General features: G+C 39.4%; 1 protein-coding gene across 1 annotated transcript in view; it reads right to left on the reverse strand.

Annotated features, from left to right (window-relative positions):
• The window catches only part of SLC9A4 (solute carrier family 9 member A4), a 30,254-nt gene continuing 11,799 nt past the window's right edge, over nucleotides 1-18,455 (reverse strand). Inside the window, exons 5-14 of the mRNA XM_088532643.1 lie at nucleotides 16,463-16,665; nucleotides 15,208-15,294; nucleotides 13,976-14,046; nucleotides 11,557-11,718; nucleotides 7,293-7,389; nucleotides 5,054-5,185; nucleotides 4,387-4,474; nucleotides 3,709-3,715; nucleotides 1,823-1,831; nucleotides 1-271 (exon numbers count right to left, since the gene is read on the reverse strand). Of these exons, the coding sequence (XP_088388769.1) occupies nucleotides 1-271; nucleotides 1,823-1,831; nucleotides 3,709-3,715; nucleotides 4,387-4,474; nucleotides 5,054-5,185; nucleotides 7,293-7,389; nucleotides 11,557-11,718; nucleotides 13,976-14,046; nucleotides 15,208-15,294; nucleotides 16,463-16,665 (1,127 nt within the window). The remainder of the gene's footprint in view (nucleotides 272-1,822; nucleotides 1,832-3,708; nucleotides 3,716-4,386; nucleotides 4,475-5,053; nucleotides 5,186-7,292; nucleotides 7,390-11,556; nucleotides 11,719-13,975; nucleotides 14,047-15,207; nucleotides 15,295-16,462; nucleotides 16,666-18,455) is intronic.

Here is an 18,455-nt window from a genome sequence, read left to right on the forward strand (position 1 = left end):
TCATATGTCTAATGGCCTGGCTGGTGCCATTATTTCTGTCTCTTCTTCTGACTCATACTCTTTCACTTCCCCCAAAGTGAATCGAGGTTTTGGCTTTAGAGTGTCTACCCTGGTGATGGATTTTCCTCGTCGACCTGACAGAGTGGAGGAACCAGCATGTCTCTCTAAGTGTGCCATTGGAATAAGCTCTTCCTGGCGGTACTTTACTTCAAAGGGTCGTAGTCGGGGCTGGGGTTTGAATGTTAGCGGGAGCGTACAGTCAGAGTCACTGCTACGATTATCTGAAGGAAAAACAAAAACAAATTATTCATGTCAGCAAGAAGAGAAAGAGAAACACTGTGGTATTAGCAATGACAAACTAAAGGGTATTCAATAAAATACAGCATTACTGTTTTAAGTGCCGGATCTGAAGCATTTTAGGTACTATAGAAGATAGCTCTCAAGAAAAGCTAAAAATAATCCAAAATTTTCATTTTCTTTCCAAAGTTGATGTATACATGATTTTATTGATCTTGCCTCTACTCTGAAATACCAGTGAGTGAGCACTTTTAACTATCTGATAGCACCTTGAAGAGCTGCTGTTGTCGTCGCAAAGTGGTCTCCTTTATGCAGCATTCATTTTTTTCCAAGTTTCACAGGCTTAGCTAACAGGCAGTTCAAAGGCATAAAAGCAACAGCAGTAGGCAAAAAGTAAACATGGATTCTGATGTCACTAAAAATCAGGTTTACCAGTCACCTACAATTAACAAGAGGGAAAAAAAAGGCAAAAGCAAAAAAAAAAAAAAAAAGTCCCATCTGAAACCAGAAGTTTCAGCACTCTGTAGTGCTTTGATTACATTGGGTGTGGCTGACCTGCTCCTGCTGGCTTTCCAGACTCCAAGTATACCATTTATAGCTGGCTCTTTTATTCCATTCGGCTTATAGAATACACCTTTTTTATTTACTTTGCTTAATCACAGCCTACTACTAAATTAGTTATTGAATACAAAAAAAAAAAAAAAGAAACACAGCTCACAATAAGCTCGGAAGTGTCAGGAGTTAAAATCAAAGGCCTATGAATAATAAAATTAGTTAAAACATACATATGTCGGGTACAAACACACAGAAAAGGTCTATCAGGGCTTAGTCTCAGTAAAGTTATTTAAACTAATGTTTACTTCACAGCTGGCAGAGTAAAAGTATGTGCACCAACACTTACCTTAGCTGAGCGGGGCACTGATTTCATTAGCAGCTGAGCCCCATGTCTGCTAGACTGTGTGGGCAAACTGCAGTTGCCAGGAGAGCTATTTTCAGATTTGAAAGGGAAGAGTCTATGCTAGAGATTGTCTTCTTAGCCCTTTGGGGACATCACTGCTTCAGAGCATGGTATGTACCAGTAATGAACTCATTCTTTGCTATGAATGGCAAGAAGAGCTGCTACGCAGTTTAAGCTACTTTTGACCTCTTAGTTACTGAACTTTTTGCATATGACTATTTTTTGCATAGCCAAATCAAGCTTGCCCAGAGGGTGCTTGTTTTAGGAGGACTTTCAGGCATAGGCAGAAGTGTCATTTAGCTCTACAGATGAGTATAAAAGAGGTTGTCCTTCTAACTCCTACAAATTGATTATTTCTCTTTTCTGTTCCCAAGTACTAGTCATCTCATTCAGGCATAGATTATGAGAGGAGCTTAGGTGTCTTCCTCTGACTGTAGACATCTAAATGGTGTGAATGCTACCCAAGGGACCTAACTTGATGCCAGAAGCAGAGCCAAGAAGTCTAATTATTTGTATAGAGCACAACACAGGACTTAGATTCAGTACCAGCTATTAGAGTAAATGTACCCACTTTGACTGCTTCAGGGTTTACTTCTCTCCCCACTGAAACAAGGGAGCTATTTCTGAGGGGCAGGTCTTGGTCCCTGAAAGTGTCTTAAATGGTTTTGAGCCCAGGGCTGCTAGTAGAACAATTTGAATCTTTTAGAAGGACACATATCCCTCCATGACACCCTGTCAAACAGCACAGAAAAGTGTCATCTCATCAGAAAAAAAAAAAAAAAGAAAAGAAAAACTTTAATAACTTTGACTTTCCTTTCTGAATGGATCCTATAGGTTTCTATTTCGCTTGTAGCATATGTGCATGTGCCAAACAAGCCCCAGGTGACAGTTTGTCTGCACAGATCACTTTTGCTTTCATCTCTTTCAAAAACAAAACAGAAAGGCAAGAAAGAAAATAATTTTGCACCTGCAAGAAAACAACTTGGTTGTCCAAATTTTGATACAAAGAAAATGATTAAAAATATTGTTGCACTTCATCAAAAATGTGCTAATTCACCAGAAATTAAAAAGTAATTTTCAAAGCATCCCAAATGGATTTCAGAATCACATAAATAAAGACAGAAAAGAGTAGGGAGACTTCAGATGGAGACAAAGATGCATACTCAATTGCCTTAAATTGTACATTTTCTCTGACTCTGTCCTGTATTTACCAAAGGCAATTCAGTGTTACTCCACTTTTCCTTCCATCCCTAAACTCCATTTCCTTATTTAGACTGTAAATGACGATAAGACTGTATTTTATTGTGTACCTGTGATAGCTTGTGCAGTGCTGACACTGGCAATTGATAGGTTGTCCCAGTAATATCAATACGATTACAGAAATACTTACAGATAGCAAGCTAGAAAAAGAGGAGAAGAGAACAGATATTTAGGGACAGATGGTACTATATTTTTATCTTAAGCTATTTGGTTAAAGGCTTGTGTCAATGAATACAAAGAAGCCCATAGGCACCAGGGCAGACAGAGGACCCCGAATACTCTGATCAAAGGAGTCTCCTGCTCTAGCCCATGCTGGAGTGCTAAAGGGGACTGACCAGGGTGAGATCCACCGTGATGCTTCAGGTAGAAAGGATCTTTCCCTATCACCTTGCAGACCAAGGTGGAGCCTAAGGAGTGTGGAGCTCATTTTGGGATGCAGGGGAATGGATTCAGGAGATAATACTAAGAGGAACCGAAGGTGGAGGAACGAAAGGTAATGAAAAGGAAGGACCAGGACAATTTGGGGAGAAATAAGTGAGGGAAAACAGGGAGATAAAAGGAATTAACCAGTCCCATGTATATATTGGTTGTTCAGTAGGCTTGCCTGGCAATGATGTGGTGCACCTGACTAGCACAGTCTGTCCTGTCTTTGTATTAAACTCGTTTCTAACTGTTTTCCCAGGTGACAAGAGTCTAGCTCGTGTGCAGGTGTGCATGGAGCTCTAAGAGCCAGCCCCTGCAGGGGATTTATGCATATATGAGCATATATGCAATGTGTGTCTCTGTGCATTAGTGTGTGATCTCTAGCAAACAAGCCGGACTAGCCAGCACGCAGCATAAGCAGCTTGGGAGCCATGTGTCAGGGTGACCATGAGGCTGGTTTGGAGAGACCAGAGAGCCTGTGAGTCAGCTACTGCAGGGACCAGCCTGTGAGTTGGCTACTGGAGCTCCAGGCCAGCAACTGGGGATGCCATGGGCCTGAGGTCATAGAGGCAACTACTAGAGAAACCCAAACGCATGTGTGCAATGCAACTGAGAGATTAGGATTTCCACGGGCCAGCTGCAGGGAAGATAGGGAGTCTAAGGGCAGTTACTGGGAGATACACAGTGTATGTGTTCATGTGTGTCAATGTGAGTGTGCACCAGCAACCTGAGTGAGGCTCCTATGTCCAGGTGCAAGCAACTGGGGAGACCAGTGATCTAGGGCAGCTACTGAGCGAAGTGAATGCCCAAGGCAGTTACTGGAAGGTCCAAATTGTACATGTGTATATATATTCTTCACTAATAGACCTTTATCTTGATCAGCCAAGGAAGGGACCAGCCACTGGTGCTGCTTGGGTTTGCGTGAGAGTCGTGCCTTCGACTTTTGCTGATCTGTCTTGCTGACCATGTATATTGCTGACCATGCATGTTGTGTGTGTGCATATGCCTGTTGGGAATACCTCGCTCAGCCTTGCTACTGACTGGACCTTGGCACATGGAGCAGCAGCAGCCTTGCACCTATTGGGCTACTGGATTTACAACTGCGAGCACTTATACGAGCAGTTGTGTCTGTGGGGCTGCAGGAAACAGTCTATTTACTTTCTTGAGCTCTCAGGGTGTCCTCATGGGCAGGCCAAATTGCAGGGATCACAGGAATATTTGTGCAAGAAGAAGAAAAGAGAAAAGTAGGTGGTGCTGGAACAAGATAGGAACTGCAGTCATGTCCACATGAACAGCATAGATAAACAGATAGGAGAGAAGGGTGTAATGCAGTTCAACGAACCTTGGACTTCCTTGGGAGTATTCATTTATTACTTTAAACATACAGAACAATTGACCCAGTTTCTTTCACTACCGGAGTAGGATATAGAGTAAAGCCTTTACATTACCTCTAAAAGTCACATGCCGGGGTTTTCGCCTAGCAGGCTGCCGGGAGCCATGTGGCAGCGAAAGGTAACGTACAGCCTCAGTGCCAGCCTGCACACAAAGACAGGAGTGCAATCAGTGCCTGTGATTTCCTCTCACACCTGGAATAACCCCATTCTGCAGGCGGCAAAATGCAGCTACCTGCAGCCTCCAGTGAGCAGTGATGGCACGGGGCTCATTCAGCAGAACGTTAGTAAAAGAATAAGAATCTAATGATATATCATGCTATCTGCTGGTTATATTTGGTCAGATACATCTTACTGTTTCCCTCCCATCTAGAGCCCAAACAGTGAGTGCAAGGTGTCAAGAGCTGGATCAGGCCCTTTGTCAATCCACAAGTTCACATAGGTGTGATCATACTTTGTTTTACACATGCCAAACCACTGCAAGCTACTTCATTATATACAGCCATTGTTGCTGTTTTCTCACCAGAGGGAGGACACAACAAATGTTGCTGTCCAGATGCTAAGTAAAGCTCTTACTTGCTAGGTGCTGCATGAGGATATTGCGAAAAACATCCAGTTTAACTACTACAAAAAAAGCAAATAGAAATGTGTGTCTTTTTTATTTACACACAGAGGAATTTTTATACGTCTTGATCAAATGAATAGTAATTTGCCTAGCAGGTACCGGTCTGCCCCAAGGCAGGCTGTTTCCTTTCCTGCAACTCTGCCTCAGGCTATGCTGCCGACGGATGAGGATTTCTTGAGCTTGTTTCTCCTTTGCGTCCATAGGCAGGTTGTGCCGGCTATATGATGGTGCCTGAAACAGAAAGTGCAGCAATTGATTCTCTTTGCATATGTGCACGACAGAGTTGCAGACATGTCCAGGAGCAAAAGACTGCATCAGGTAGATATCTCCAGTATTAAATACATATCTGAGCTTCATTGCCATATCTGGTCAAACCACAACTTAATATTGCCTTAAAGCTGGGCTTTACTTTAGAACAAGCTTATGTATTTGTCTCTTATTTACTGATTTATTGTGTATAACTTTTGAAACTAGGGAAACTGTAATCTCTCTCAAAGAGAAAAGTCAATTTCAGTTTTAAAAACTTTCTTAAAGTGTAGGATCTGATTCTAATTTCACTTGTCTTTGTGAAATTAGTCTGGTGAACCAGAGCATCACCTAGCCTTAAAAGTTTAACATGAAATATTAAAGTTAGTACCATTTTACCTCCTATCTTTTATTTCCAAAAGCACACAATTCTTAATACCACATAGGAAATGACTGGCACAAATGGACATTACTGTAATTGATTTTGAAGAGAGAAAGTTCATTTCAGTAATCTATGAGGCAAGTGTATATGCAAATTGTTTCTAGTAAGATAAGAAATTAATATCTTAGGGATAATTGGCCATGGCAAATCAAACAATATTAGAAAGAATATCATATTAATAGTGACACATTTAAATGAGCAAAGCCTAGCATTTTCTAGCAAATGTGCGTTACACGAGTTATCTCAGTTTATCTGCATAACTTCAAGGTTACTGTCACATATCCTCTACCACACTTTGCTGTACGAGAGCACTCAGCTGTGTACTTAGGACACAGGACTGGATTAAATATTATACCTTGAACTGCATCATTTCAGTATAAACTTGTGCAAAACAAATCCTTGTTGAGATATTATATCCAGTCTATGAAGGAAGGAAGGAAGGAAGGAAGGAAGGAAGGAAGGAAGGAAGGAAGGAAGGAAGGAAGGAAGGAAGGAAGGAAGGAAGGAAGGAAGGAAGGAAGGAAGGAAGGAAGGAAGGAAGGAAGGAAAGAGAGAAAGAGAGAGAGAAAGAGAGAGAGAAGAAAGAGAGAGAGAAGAGAGAGAGAGAAAGAGAGAAAGAGAGAAAGAAAGAGAGAGAGAAAGAGAGAAAGAAAGAAAGAGAAAAAGAAAGAGAGAGAGAGAGAAAGAGAGAGAGAGAAAGAGAGAAAGAGAGAAAGAGAGAAAGAGAGAAAGAGAGAAAGAGAGAGAGAAAGAGAGAAAGAGAGAAAGAGAGAGAGAAAGAGAGAAGAGAGAGAAGAGAGAAGAGAGAAGAGAGAAAGAGAGAAAGAGAGAAAGAGAGAAAGAGAGAAAGAAAGAAAGAAAGAAAGAAAGAAAGAAAGAAAGAAAGAAAGAAAGAAAGAAAGAAAGAAAGAAAGAAAGAAAGGGAGAAAGAAAGAGAGAGAGAGAGAGAAAGACAGAAAGAAAGAGAGAAAGAGAGAGAAAGCCTGTAAAATGAGGCTCTAGGGGCAGGGGGAGGGGGTTCTTTTCCTTTCCCCTCCTGTGGTGGAGGGAGGTAAACTCAGGATGCGGATTTATCAGCCTGACTTTCAGCTGATTTGGGGCTATGCGATGTTCCCCACCACCACTGAGCCCACCGCCTTGAACGTCCTCTACGGATGGTTTGCTTTAGCAATGTGCCCGTGCCTGCTCCAGCAAGCGCCAGTATTAGCTGCCCTATCAGCAGGATCACCGGAGTTGCCATAGGAATATCGCACACACCAGCCCCTGCAGAAAGAGGTCATGGGCTGCTTGTGCCCAGAGGGGAGGACTTGGAAAGTCAAACTACACCAGAGGTGTTTGGCAGCTTCCCAAGGGCCATTTCCGAGGCACAGCAGCCCAACAGCGAGGGAAGTCTGACCTCTAGAGCTCGGTCCTGGATTTTCTTGTCCTTTTTTTCCCACTGTTATCAGGCTGAAAAGCTGAAGGAAAAAATCCTGTTGCCTGTTCTCCATCAAGGAGCAACTCCAGGCTATTTGTCCTTCCCAAGAGTCTCCAGTGAGAGCCGGGCAGGCCCAGCTGCTGCCACCAGCCACGAACTGCAATGCGAAGGAGGCCAGATGGGCCGCTTTGGTCTGCGCATAGGGAGTGACAGCAAGAGAGTGGCTTACACACCCTCTGTCGCACTTGGTAGAGATTATGCGCCAGGACATTCCTCATGGACAGCACCTCTGCATGTGAGAGCCAGTGCGCGTGCCGGTTTCTGCTGCTCCTGGAAAGAAAAGGGAGGATTTAATACAGTATTAGCAAGTTGCTTAAACACTACCCACCCAAACAAAGTACGATCTGGTTTGTGCTCTAGGGCAGAAGTATAGGAAGGGACTTTCACCGACCAGTGATACTATGAAATCAATCAAGGCTGAATGAAAACTGCCAGACCTTTTTTGCCCTTTCCTGAGTTTTGTCAATATACTGGCTAGTCAGAAAGGGCTCTGAGCCATCAAACAGCTCCCAGCAGAAACCATCCTTTCTTCTAAAGAGCTCCAGAAGGAAATTCATTTTTAAGAATGAGACTGGGTAAGAAACACTGGTATGTTCAGGAAAGCACTGCAAGTTTCTTCGCTTGCTTGAATAGGTTCTTCACCATAGTTGCCTTGCTATCTCATCATTTTTAACATCTTTGTGAAAGAGAAGAGCGTCCTTAATAAATAAACCCTGTCCTCATTAACAATGACAAGAACGTTATTGTCCAGGAAACTTGCTCTGTGCTCTGCTCTGAGGTGACTATATATAGAATTTCCTTGAGTGAGTCTGTTTCTTCATTTAAAATGAAAGAACTGCCTAAAAGATACTCATCTTGGATTCTTTTTTTTCAAACTGGGACAAGATGCCCATAGTCATTTGTAACTGTCCAGTCTTTTCACTGAAAAAAAAAAAAAAAACACAATGGATGAGGGCTGCTGTGAAATGTTAATTGGGTTTGCTATATCAGTGAAAGTGAACCTGTGTGAGAGTTCGCATTCGGCTGAATTCCCAAGAAGAGAAAGGAGAAACAGACAGTCATCATCCAGGATGAACCACAGTTAGGGTTCATCTTGCTCTTTCTGTTTTTTTCCATGATCTGTTTTCTTTTTTGTTTCCCTTTCCTTTCCTTTCCTTTCCTTTCCTTTCCTTTCCTTTCTTCTCTCTCTTTTTAAAAAATGTAATTGTCTATCTGTATTCTTAGCTAAGTGATGTCCTTAAAGCAATGACTGCAAATTATGTGATTAAAGAATGGAATATTATCACTGTACAATATTGCCAAAGCTTTGTGTAAATTTTTACCTTTCTTAAACTAAAAAACAAAACAAAACAAACAAAAAAACCAAAAAAACTTCTAATAGTAGATTGATATAAAATTGAGTTTGTGCCCTAAAGACAGAAAAAGAGTCTGGAATTTTGCAAATATAGTTTATTTAACAAGATAACCCCTATTTTATAGTCTGCAATCTAACAAGATTGTCTTGAAAATTGGTAAAATCATCATGGACAGCTTGAATTCTACTCACTCTTACCATTAACCAGACAGGGAACATTGTTATTCTGGCCCTGTCCAAGATCCTTGGAATTTAAGAATTCACATTCCTAAAATATTTCAAGGTTTCTGAGTGTATGTTATTCTCCATCTGAACAAAACTGACATCTGTCAAATTTTGCATAAAGTAAGAAAGAGAGATAGGTTAAGGGATAGCATTAGCAAGCAAGAAGATAACATTAAGGCTAGAATAGGGTTTGTGATATTCCTCAGATGCGAGAGACCCATAAGCAAACTGTTGCACCAAGATGAGGTGATATCCAACAGACTAAAGAGACAGTGACCCCCATGTGAGCATAAGGGGCAAGCAGAACACCTTCAAGACATCAGATTTCCTCAGTTGCAGACCTGACCATTCCACATGCCCATACAGGAAAAGTGGCCTGTCCTAAGGCATTTAATGCCTATTGTTTAGCTCTTAAAATGGCATGAATAAAATTTCTTGAGTTTCATCTGAGATGATGTAGCCTCAGAACAAACAGCATGAAGAAAATCTGCTTTGTTCTGAAGCATGATTAAAAATGTATATTCTTTTCATAAGATTAAATATTAACACACCCAACTGATACACAGGTAGGTGTAGGTTTTACATTTTACAATATACAATACATATATATATAGATACACATAAACATCTTTTCCAGAAAAACCTGGGGTGTTACCAGACCCAAATAGCAATGCTTGCTGAAACTATTCCTTTGTTCTTATTGAACTTCCTGAATGTTAAGCAGAAAGCACAGCATGAGAGAGAGATGTGCAAGGAAAATACTGAACTGACAATATGCTGTTATAACTGACTACTTCTCTGTAGGGAATACTATGACAGCATCTCTTTCTTCTTAAGACATAGATATAGTTGATATATGGAGGAAATACAAATCCTTACAAAAACCTTGTAAGGCCACTTTTTATATATAATATCTCAAATTTTGAGCTCTACCACCTCTCCACTAATCCTTAGTAGCCCTTGAAGGAAGTAACTTTCTTCAGGTATAGCCCTTGCACAACCGTATCATCACAAATGACAACAGTGCATTTGATTCTCATCTTGATATATTCTAAGATATATCAATATATCATATTGATATATTCTAAGTTTTATTCTTACCAAAGCTAGTACTGCAGCAATATGAAGCCATCATTAAGTAAATTCAGAGTAAAATCAGCCTCTCTAATGGGCATTTCTAAGGTATATTTCCCAAAATACAAATACATTTTTTACAATATCTGCTTGACTGTGCTTTTGTCTTTGAAATTTTTATTTATCAGAGTAGCATTCTCCAAACCATTACAACTAAAGGCTCTATTCTCATGCAAATGTGGATTCTTTGTTGTACAGTCCATGGATAAATTTCTCCAATCCACACTGTAAATGTTTAATGCGTGTTCGACACTCACTCCACCTGCAGGAATCCCACCATCATGAATAGAGTTTCAGATTTTGGAGTGAACCCAGAACAATTGAGATCTGACTTTACTGGCATAAATTTGTCCTGGTTTCTGAAGGCTGCAGAACTGATCAGAAGCACTGATGAGAAAAGATTCTCAGTAGGAAGGCACTGCAAATATAGTCTGAAACAAAATACATTGGAATTTGATCTCAAATTTCAACTTTTAAGGGTTGCTTGTTCATGGACAGATTTTTATATCCTCACTCAGGATAGGGACATTAGGTACCATCTCTCTAAATGAAAGCCATAAAACTGTTCACAAATTCCTCCATTTTGGAGCCATTCACTCTTAAGCAGGCTTACTTAGTTGCCCAAGAGAGTGGAGATATAAGAACCACTGTATTGGCTCAGACCAAAGATCCAGCTAGCTCATCATCCTGCCTTTGACAGAGTTCAACCGTGGACACCAACTGAAAAACAGAACTAGGAAAACATGTATTTTCTTAAGATACTCTCTCACCCTCCAAAGATCATGACATTTCTGAGACACATGTTGTATTTTGTTTTTTAAATGTGTCATTTCGGTTTTTTTCAAAGGTTCTCTCTATAGCATCAGAGAGCATCAGGGGCTGATGCACAGTAAAATTCAATTACAGCCTGAGTACAGATTGCAAAACTCAATCCATCATATCATTGTGTATTTAGAATATTTTTCAATCTAAATTCTCAGCTGAGGAGTGACTTTCTGAACTGCATTAAAGCAATTTGTCTTTTTTTTTTCCCTCCATATCTCTTTCAAGAAAAGAGGAGGAAAGTGGTATGTTTGCCATAGATTTTCTACCAACCTTGTACATTTGCTCTTGGCTCAGAACAGCTAGGGGAATACAGTATAAGGGAGCCTGACAAACATAGCCATTTTCACTATAATCCATTCAGCAAAGAATGATTTAGAAAGAAAGGTGCTAGGTCTTATACCACACGCTAGTATCAGTCTCAAGCAAGCCAATGAGTCTTGACATGATGAAGACAAGCAGCTTCAGGAGAATTCATTAATTCCAGTCATTATATCTTTTTGAGATGTGAACCTTTAAGCTTTCTGGTGTGGGGAGGGAGGACCGTAAAAGAGACAAAACATGATGAGCCCTGCTGGAGGCTGCTGCAAAATATCAACTGAAGGCCCACAGAAGCAGACCAGCAGCAGCTCATGATACTCATATATATATTCATCGTACCACTTCAGCACTGGCCATCATTGAAGAGAAAAATAATGAAAATGTCACATTTTTTAATTATCACTCAATGAACAAATATTCAGAATATGATGAGTACCAAAGTGCCAGCATAAAATAACAGCTCTTTGTAATTGTCTTGATTTGCTAGACCTTCGTTAAAGTGATAAAATCATTCGTATGTTTACCCATTTTTTAACCTTCTCTCCTGTACCCTGCTCTGCTTTGCAGAGGCCAATACTCACTGTGAAGATGTTGAGGGTGCTGTTGAGCTTATCATTCCACTCTCAGCCATCTCAATGGCCATTTTTATCTCCAACTTCTTGTACAATGACACAATGCTGGATTTAGGCAGGTGTTCCCGAATCAGGATTTTCTTCAGATACTTATTGTCAAACTTTTTAAATCTGCGAAGGAGACATTAAAAGCAAAGAATGGGTTTTTATGTCTGTGGGACAAGCTCATCTTCATTCAAATGCACACTTATATAATTTAGTGGTGGAAAGTGAATCTAAATTGGAGACACCTGTGGACTCCTGAAGGCCTCGTAAACAGAGACCTTTTGGGGGACATTTGGAATGGTCTACAGGTCCACACAGATTATAAAGACCGCTAGACAAAAGATGGAAACAAGTTGCAATCAAAGCAAAATAGAGGGCTGGCTGTGTGTTTTCATATAACACTGCCTCATTTGTAAGAAAAGAATATGGCCAGTCTCCGTGCTTTTGTACAAATGTTGTATTCTAATAGGGCATAACAGCAGCAGCTGCTCTTACAGTAATTCTGAACTATTCAGCCAGCCACCAATAATCCTCCAAATGGCTCAGTAGTTACAGTAGTTTGGGCCCATTATGCTGCTGATAATTTTAAATCCTGACGATTACAGTGGAGAAAATATATTGCTTTGTATTCTGAATAACAGAAAATTTGAATGGACCACAAAGTACTATATGCATGCATGCTGTAGATTATAAAATATCTGCTAATGTGTGACATAATTTGAATGCAAATGTATGTGTGTGTTTTGAAACAGGTAGGTGCTTTCAGGCAGACCTTTTAGCAGAATAACAGAAGATCATCTTAGATGTTTCTTTCAAAGGAGTAGTTTACCACAGCAAGGTCACGTGGTCCACAGTGTTAGGAGAAGCACTATAGAGTTTATACATTTTGGCTTAACAAAGGCTTGTTTTTATCCTTACTCTAACAGCCCAAAGAGGAACACAAATATGTTTCCACCGGGATTAGAGCTCTTTATGTTTTCCTGTTTAACAGGGAGATATATAGAGTGTCATTTCACTTATTTTTTTCCATATAGACTGGACAAACATCTATGGTGTTTAATATAATCTTTCCTATATGAAATATTTTCATCTACATTATGATCTTTTTCATCTGCACCTGAACTGAAACACTACATTTAGGACTAATTTGGACAAATTTCTCTTATCATAGCTGTGCACACATATGAGATAAGGGGAAATAATGTGTTTTATCTCTTTGAAATATGAAATGTAGATATGTGATTGGAATTACTGCTCCAAGAATTTGGTTAGCCTATTCACTGTATAGACACATAGATGGCGGCCACATGGTTGTTCTCTAGACAAGAGCCTAGAAGTTTTGGGTCCAGATATGTGCCCTTGCTGGAGCTTTACTCCCTGCTGGGACAAGATAGGATGTAGAACGGCAGATTTCTTCACCCTCCAATACCCTGGTTTCCACAGACACGAAGGGAGTTATCATATGTACCAGCAGCTCCCCAGTCTGGATCACCTGAGTGCAATGCTCAGGGATGAGATAAAGTGCTTCTGCACAGAAATCTTGGTATAGCCTAATGAACTGCTTTTATTCCATATGGATATGGGGTGCTTGTGGAGAAGGATGATTATTCTATCCCCATATACTTCCTTCACACACTAAAATGGTGGCCAATATGATCACAGGACTCCCTTGATAAAAGCATACAAAGCAAATAGCAGCTAAGAATGCCATGTATTCTCTTGACGATGCCTGGAAAATGCACAGTGCTTCACAAAAACCACCTCATTGTGCTTACAGAAGACATAACACTACTGTCATAACATTTCCCCAGTGTAGATCATATTAAAGGCAGTATCTGTGTATGCTAATGGATATTTACATTTGGCCATTTGCTTCAGTAATATTTTAACTATGACTGAATGCAAGACTTGTAAGGACAAATGACTAATTACTATTGAATCTGTATTTACCAACGGTGGAACATTTTTGCCATGGCCACTTACAATGAAGGGAAGCGAAGCACACTTTTCTTACTCTTTTCTTCCATTCTAAATCCAAGCCTAAAGGAGCATTGCCAATTTAAGATCTTTGTCAAGGCTATGTTTGTAGGCTGTTTCCATGCCTGTAGTATGCATATATGTGCTATGTTTTTCTTTCAGAAGGCCTACTTTCTCCTTGTTTGTGTGGAAGCAACTTAGCAAACAATATATGGGCTCTGCATGCCTGAGACATAATGTTTACTCAGGAGTTTACTTTTTAAGAAGAGATAGGAAACCTCCCCAGTACTTCATGCTATGCTAGTTTTATGGATCACAAGATGTATTTCCTGATGTATTTATCTATTGCATTTTACATCATAGATGTGTTATTTTATTACTGTAGGCTGCAATAAGAGATGCTTACTTATCTCTCAGTTGATAGTGACTCCAGTGTCCACATATGTCTTCAATACCAGCCTTCAAGTGATCCATCAGCTAGAAGAACAAACACAGAAAGATTTTAAGTGGCCATTATGAGAAAATAATGTCATCACAAATAAGCAACTATTAACAGGATTTTGAGATTTTTAAAAGAGGTGATGAGGGAGCAAATTCTGAAAACATTTAGAGTTCTCTAAAAATCCAAGAAACGTCCTACTGTGTTATCTCCTATGTTCAGCTGCAGTGACAATAATTTGAACAAGGTGGCAAGTCTGTCAGTCTGCTATCATCTCACTGCATCCCAGCTTAAAAAATAGGCCAAAGGAAAGGACTGTGTCCAACGGAATATGATACAGATGATACTCTGTGCTTGGTGCTCTGTCTACAGAGACCAAAAATTAAATTATTGTTTCTGTCAGGCAAATTTCCTCTCCTCATGTGTCACTTCCCTGACAGGGGAGGGGTGCATGACCAGGAGCCTCACTCCCTCATCCTTGCCTTGACCTCTAAGTGCCCCAAGGATTCTGAATATTGTCCTGAACCTGGTCAGTTTATCACTGATAACTACCAGAATTTTCAGTTTTCTCCTGTGTGTTTCCAGAGTTATTGAAACAGTTTGAAAATGGACAATTGTTACACGCATACTGTTACATATGATGTTGTTAAACATGAATTCCTTTAAAAACTAACTGTAAAGATTTAAACAGCAAGAATTAATTTCACATCACGTTCAAATAAATTGAGATGCACTGATTTTTCTCATGTGTCTGCATTTCCTTAATTTTAAGGCATGATGTTTCTGTTCACTTCAAATATGTTTCCTATAATGAGAAGGAAACCATATACATATATTTTTTAGAGTATTGTAGAGTCCATTTGACTGTAATTCTGTCAACTAATATTTTACATACTGGTAATCTGGAAAGTTAAAGCAAATGTTTGAGAAAGATAATTTCTCAGAAGAACTTGAAACCAAATTTGCAGACCAATGATTCATATCACTTTAATTATAATGACTGATATAAAACTTTTCAAGTTTTAGTGTGGCAAGAATCAGACAGAGGATGGCAACAATGAAAGCTGACAAATATAGCTGGAAAGGAGGATGGATGTATTCTGTAAAGTCTGCTTTTATATATCTGTACTACCATGGCCACAAGGTTCCACATGTAAGGGCTAGAATGCCTTCATCATTCCGCCTTTTCAAAAACTTACTCGCACATGAATTTCTTCATTGACAGATTCCTTTTTGTTGGTCTTTCTAACATCTAGATATCTGACCAGTGGACCAATTGTGATTCCCTGCATTTGGAACAATGAGTTGAAATGTTAATTATCCTTTAGAAAAAGCAGAAAAGAGAAAAAAAAGGCAAAAAAGCAAAGAATTTTGTTTTAGTCAATCAGAAAAGTTGTGTCTTAGAAGAGTAACCTGTTACCTGCAGAGAGAGCTACAGAAAAGAATTTAAAAACAAACAAAATTTTAAAGTATGCATCAGGTTTTCTACTCAAAATTAGATTTATCAATGTTTTACCTATGTAAACGAACTCACCTATTCACAACTTTCACCAAAACCGCACTCATTAAAAACAAAACTTTATTTTAGGGTTCTTAAAGTCTTGAAACTTCTTACTTCAACATTTTCAGAATGAAACTTTTTTATATTATTTTGAAGCCATTTTTAGATGCTCCCTATTCTCTGCTGCATTAGTACAGGATCTAGCATTTAAAAAGGGGAAATTGAAAGAAAATTGTTTATCTATCATCTGAAACATTTTAGGTGAGATTTGAGCTCTTAACTACAATTGCACAGAGTCTCATCAACACCCTCAATTATATGAGATACTTGTACAGCAAAATAGAGAAAATGTCATGCAAGTTGTCTAGATAATTCAATTCTTCCTGGTACAGCGGTGTAAACCAAGTAAAATAACACAGAGCACGTGAAGTTACACTAGACTTTTGTTCTTACATATCTATGTATCTATCATCTGACTTGTTTTCTTTAATATTCTTTTACTAAGATTTTCAAGCTGTTTCAGTCTGGTCCCAAGATGAATGAAGATAAATGTCAGAAGTTCAAATCTTACATAAGAGAGAATTACTGTCTTCTGTTCAGTTTTATAAGCAAGACTGGTAAGGAATAACTGTGCTGAAATGTAAAGTTAAAATGCTACTTATTTTGAATATATTATGAAGTGCATGTTCAGTGAAAAGTTTCTGGAAACAGTAGATCCTTTTACCTGAACAATTTAGAAGACTGGGTTTTCAACATTTCTTCTGAAAAATGATACCTAAAAAATCTTTAAAAGGTAATTATATAGTGTAGGGCTAAATCTGGCCATAAATATCTCACTAAATCTGTCCATATTAGTTTGTCCTGGTTTAAGAGTAAATTTCATTGCAATCTGCACTATAAACATTTCAGTCAATTCCGTTATATACAAGCAGCTCATTAAGGAACCCACTCACCTGGAGGAACACAGTAAAGTATGTAACTACCAGAGTAGAAGTAATGAACAAGTTTTTCCTAGGGAAGAGATGCACTGGAAGCAAGAATGCAAGAGAGAAGCTACTGGCTCCTCGAAGGCCACTGTAGGAAATAATGAGCTGGTCTTTGAAGGTGAAGGGATACGTTCGGAATTTGTTACTGATGTAGAAGAGGGCAAATACACCTAGGTAGGAAGAAAACAACCAAAGAAACTGTTATTAAGCAGTCAGAAAAGAAAATTACTTAAAGCAACACATCATCTTGGCTCAGGAAGCTGTTGACAGGACTTTGACAGTTTGGGGCATTTGTGCCTGCTTTTTGACCAACTAAAGGAACTGTGAGAAATGTTATGGGCAAAATAAAAGTGTTTTTGAAACTGCTTTATGTCTTAATTCACTTCCGTGGTTTAAAAGTAAGATTAGACAAATATATTTACTATCTGTATTTATGTCACACAGTTCTTCTCTGAATTGTTCTGGAGACGTGATAAACCACCGGATGAGAGTTTTTCCTGTTCCCTCCCTTGCAATGTTTCCTGCTTTCTACACAGTATCTACCCAAAGTGTTTGAACAGTGCTTCACCAGCAAGTCCTGTGGATAGGTTCACAGAGCAAAGAGTAAAAGCTTTTATTCTGGTTTATTCTCTCTTTACGTCACCGTCTCTTTGCTTCAATTTTTCTTTTAACGAAATGTTTAAATTAATGAAGCACCCTGTGGATATGTAAAGACTGCAACTTCTCTTTATAGATACATTTGGTGTGTTGCTTGATTTTCTCTTCTTGCCTTTGCCTTCCATGAGATGTGTCTCTCCTATGTTTGTATGGCAACTGTTATACTACTGATATAAATGCTGACAAGTTCAGTTAATCACTGGCATTATTGCATGTATTAGTCATTGATAAGCTCTGTGGATTGTTGCAGGTAAGACCAGTAGCGATACCTGATTATTTAGGTTGCTGGTTGCTGCCTTATGTCAGACCATTTTTTGTTACTTATGTTGGATGGTAACTGGTCAGGCTGAAACTCAGTAAAGCAAAATCTCTTTACTTATTCAAATTTCAGACAAAACGATGCAAAAAAAAACCAGAATGGATTTAGGGTAAAAATATTTTGGTCTTCCTCTGGAAAGCTCTAGCTCTTCTCTTGGTGTTGGAGAGTGATTTTTGTATCAAGAAAGCACCTTTTCTGTCTTTATTAGAAGGTTATCTCAAAGTGGCCTCCAAAATTAAGCCTTTAAAAAGCTGATGGTCAGGCTTGACTCAACATGAACATGTAAAGTATTTTCTTCTTGCTGTGAATCCACCAGAATCACTTACACTGTGAGTATTTGTGTCACCTCTGCATTACAAGATTGTTTAGACACATGCACTTGAACCCTCACAGGCCCTGCAGAACCACAGAACAGTTGCAAAGGGAAGGGATGTCCAGAGATCATCTAGTGCACGCTGCTTGCTCCTGCAGGGTCGCATAGAGCAGGTTGCCCAGGATGCCGGTCCAGATGGCTTTTGAATGTCTCCAAGAATTGAAAGTTGACCAGGAGGTTAACAACCTCTTTGGGTAACCTGTTCCTCCTCTTTCCTCTTTTTCCTGTGGCTGAATGCCTTCCTCCAAGGCTCCCAGACCTTTGAAATTCAAAGATCTTGAAACTTCTATGGGCTTTGAGGAACAAGCCAGCATCTTCCTCCTGCTCTGTTACTCTGTTTGACAGAGGATGACCCACCTGCGAAGCAATTTAAGAAACAGCACCTTACTCGCAACTGTTGGATGCCAGTACTTAGCTGTTCACAAATGTTAGTCTCCAAGTAGAAAACCTTTGCAGATCATCTAGTCCAACTTCCGACTCAAAACAGCTTTAATCAGTTCAGGTTGTTCAGGGCTGCCCACGCTAAAGGAATCCCAGTCGGACAAATTAGGGAGCAGGAAATCTTTGCAGGAATTGAGAGGGATAGTGTGTAGAAACAGAATAACTTCAAA

Source organism: Tinamus guttatus, unplaced genomic scaffold, assembly GCF_059628265.1.
Source record: "Tinamus guttatus ecotype Peru unplaced genomic scaffold, ASM5962826v1 Tinamus_guttatus_pri_ptg000002l, whole genome shotgun sequence".
In the NCBI taxonomy this organism is placed as follows: Eukaryota; Metazoa; Chordata; class Aves; order Tinamiformes; family Tinamidae; genus Tinamus; species Tinamus guttatus.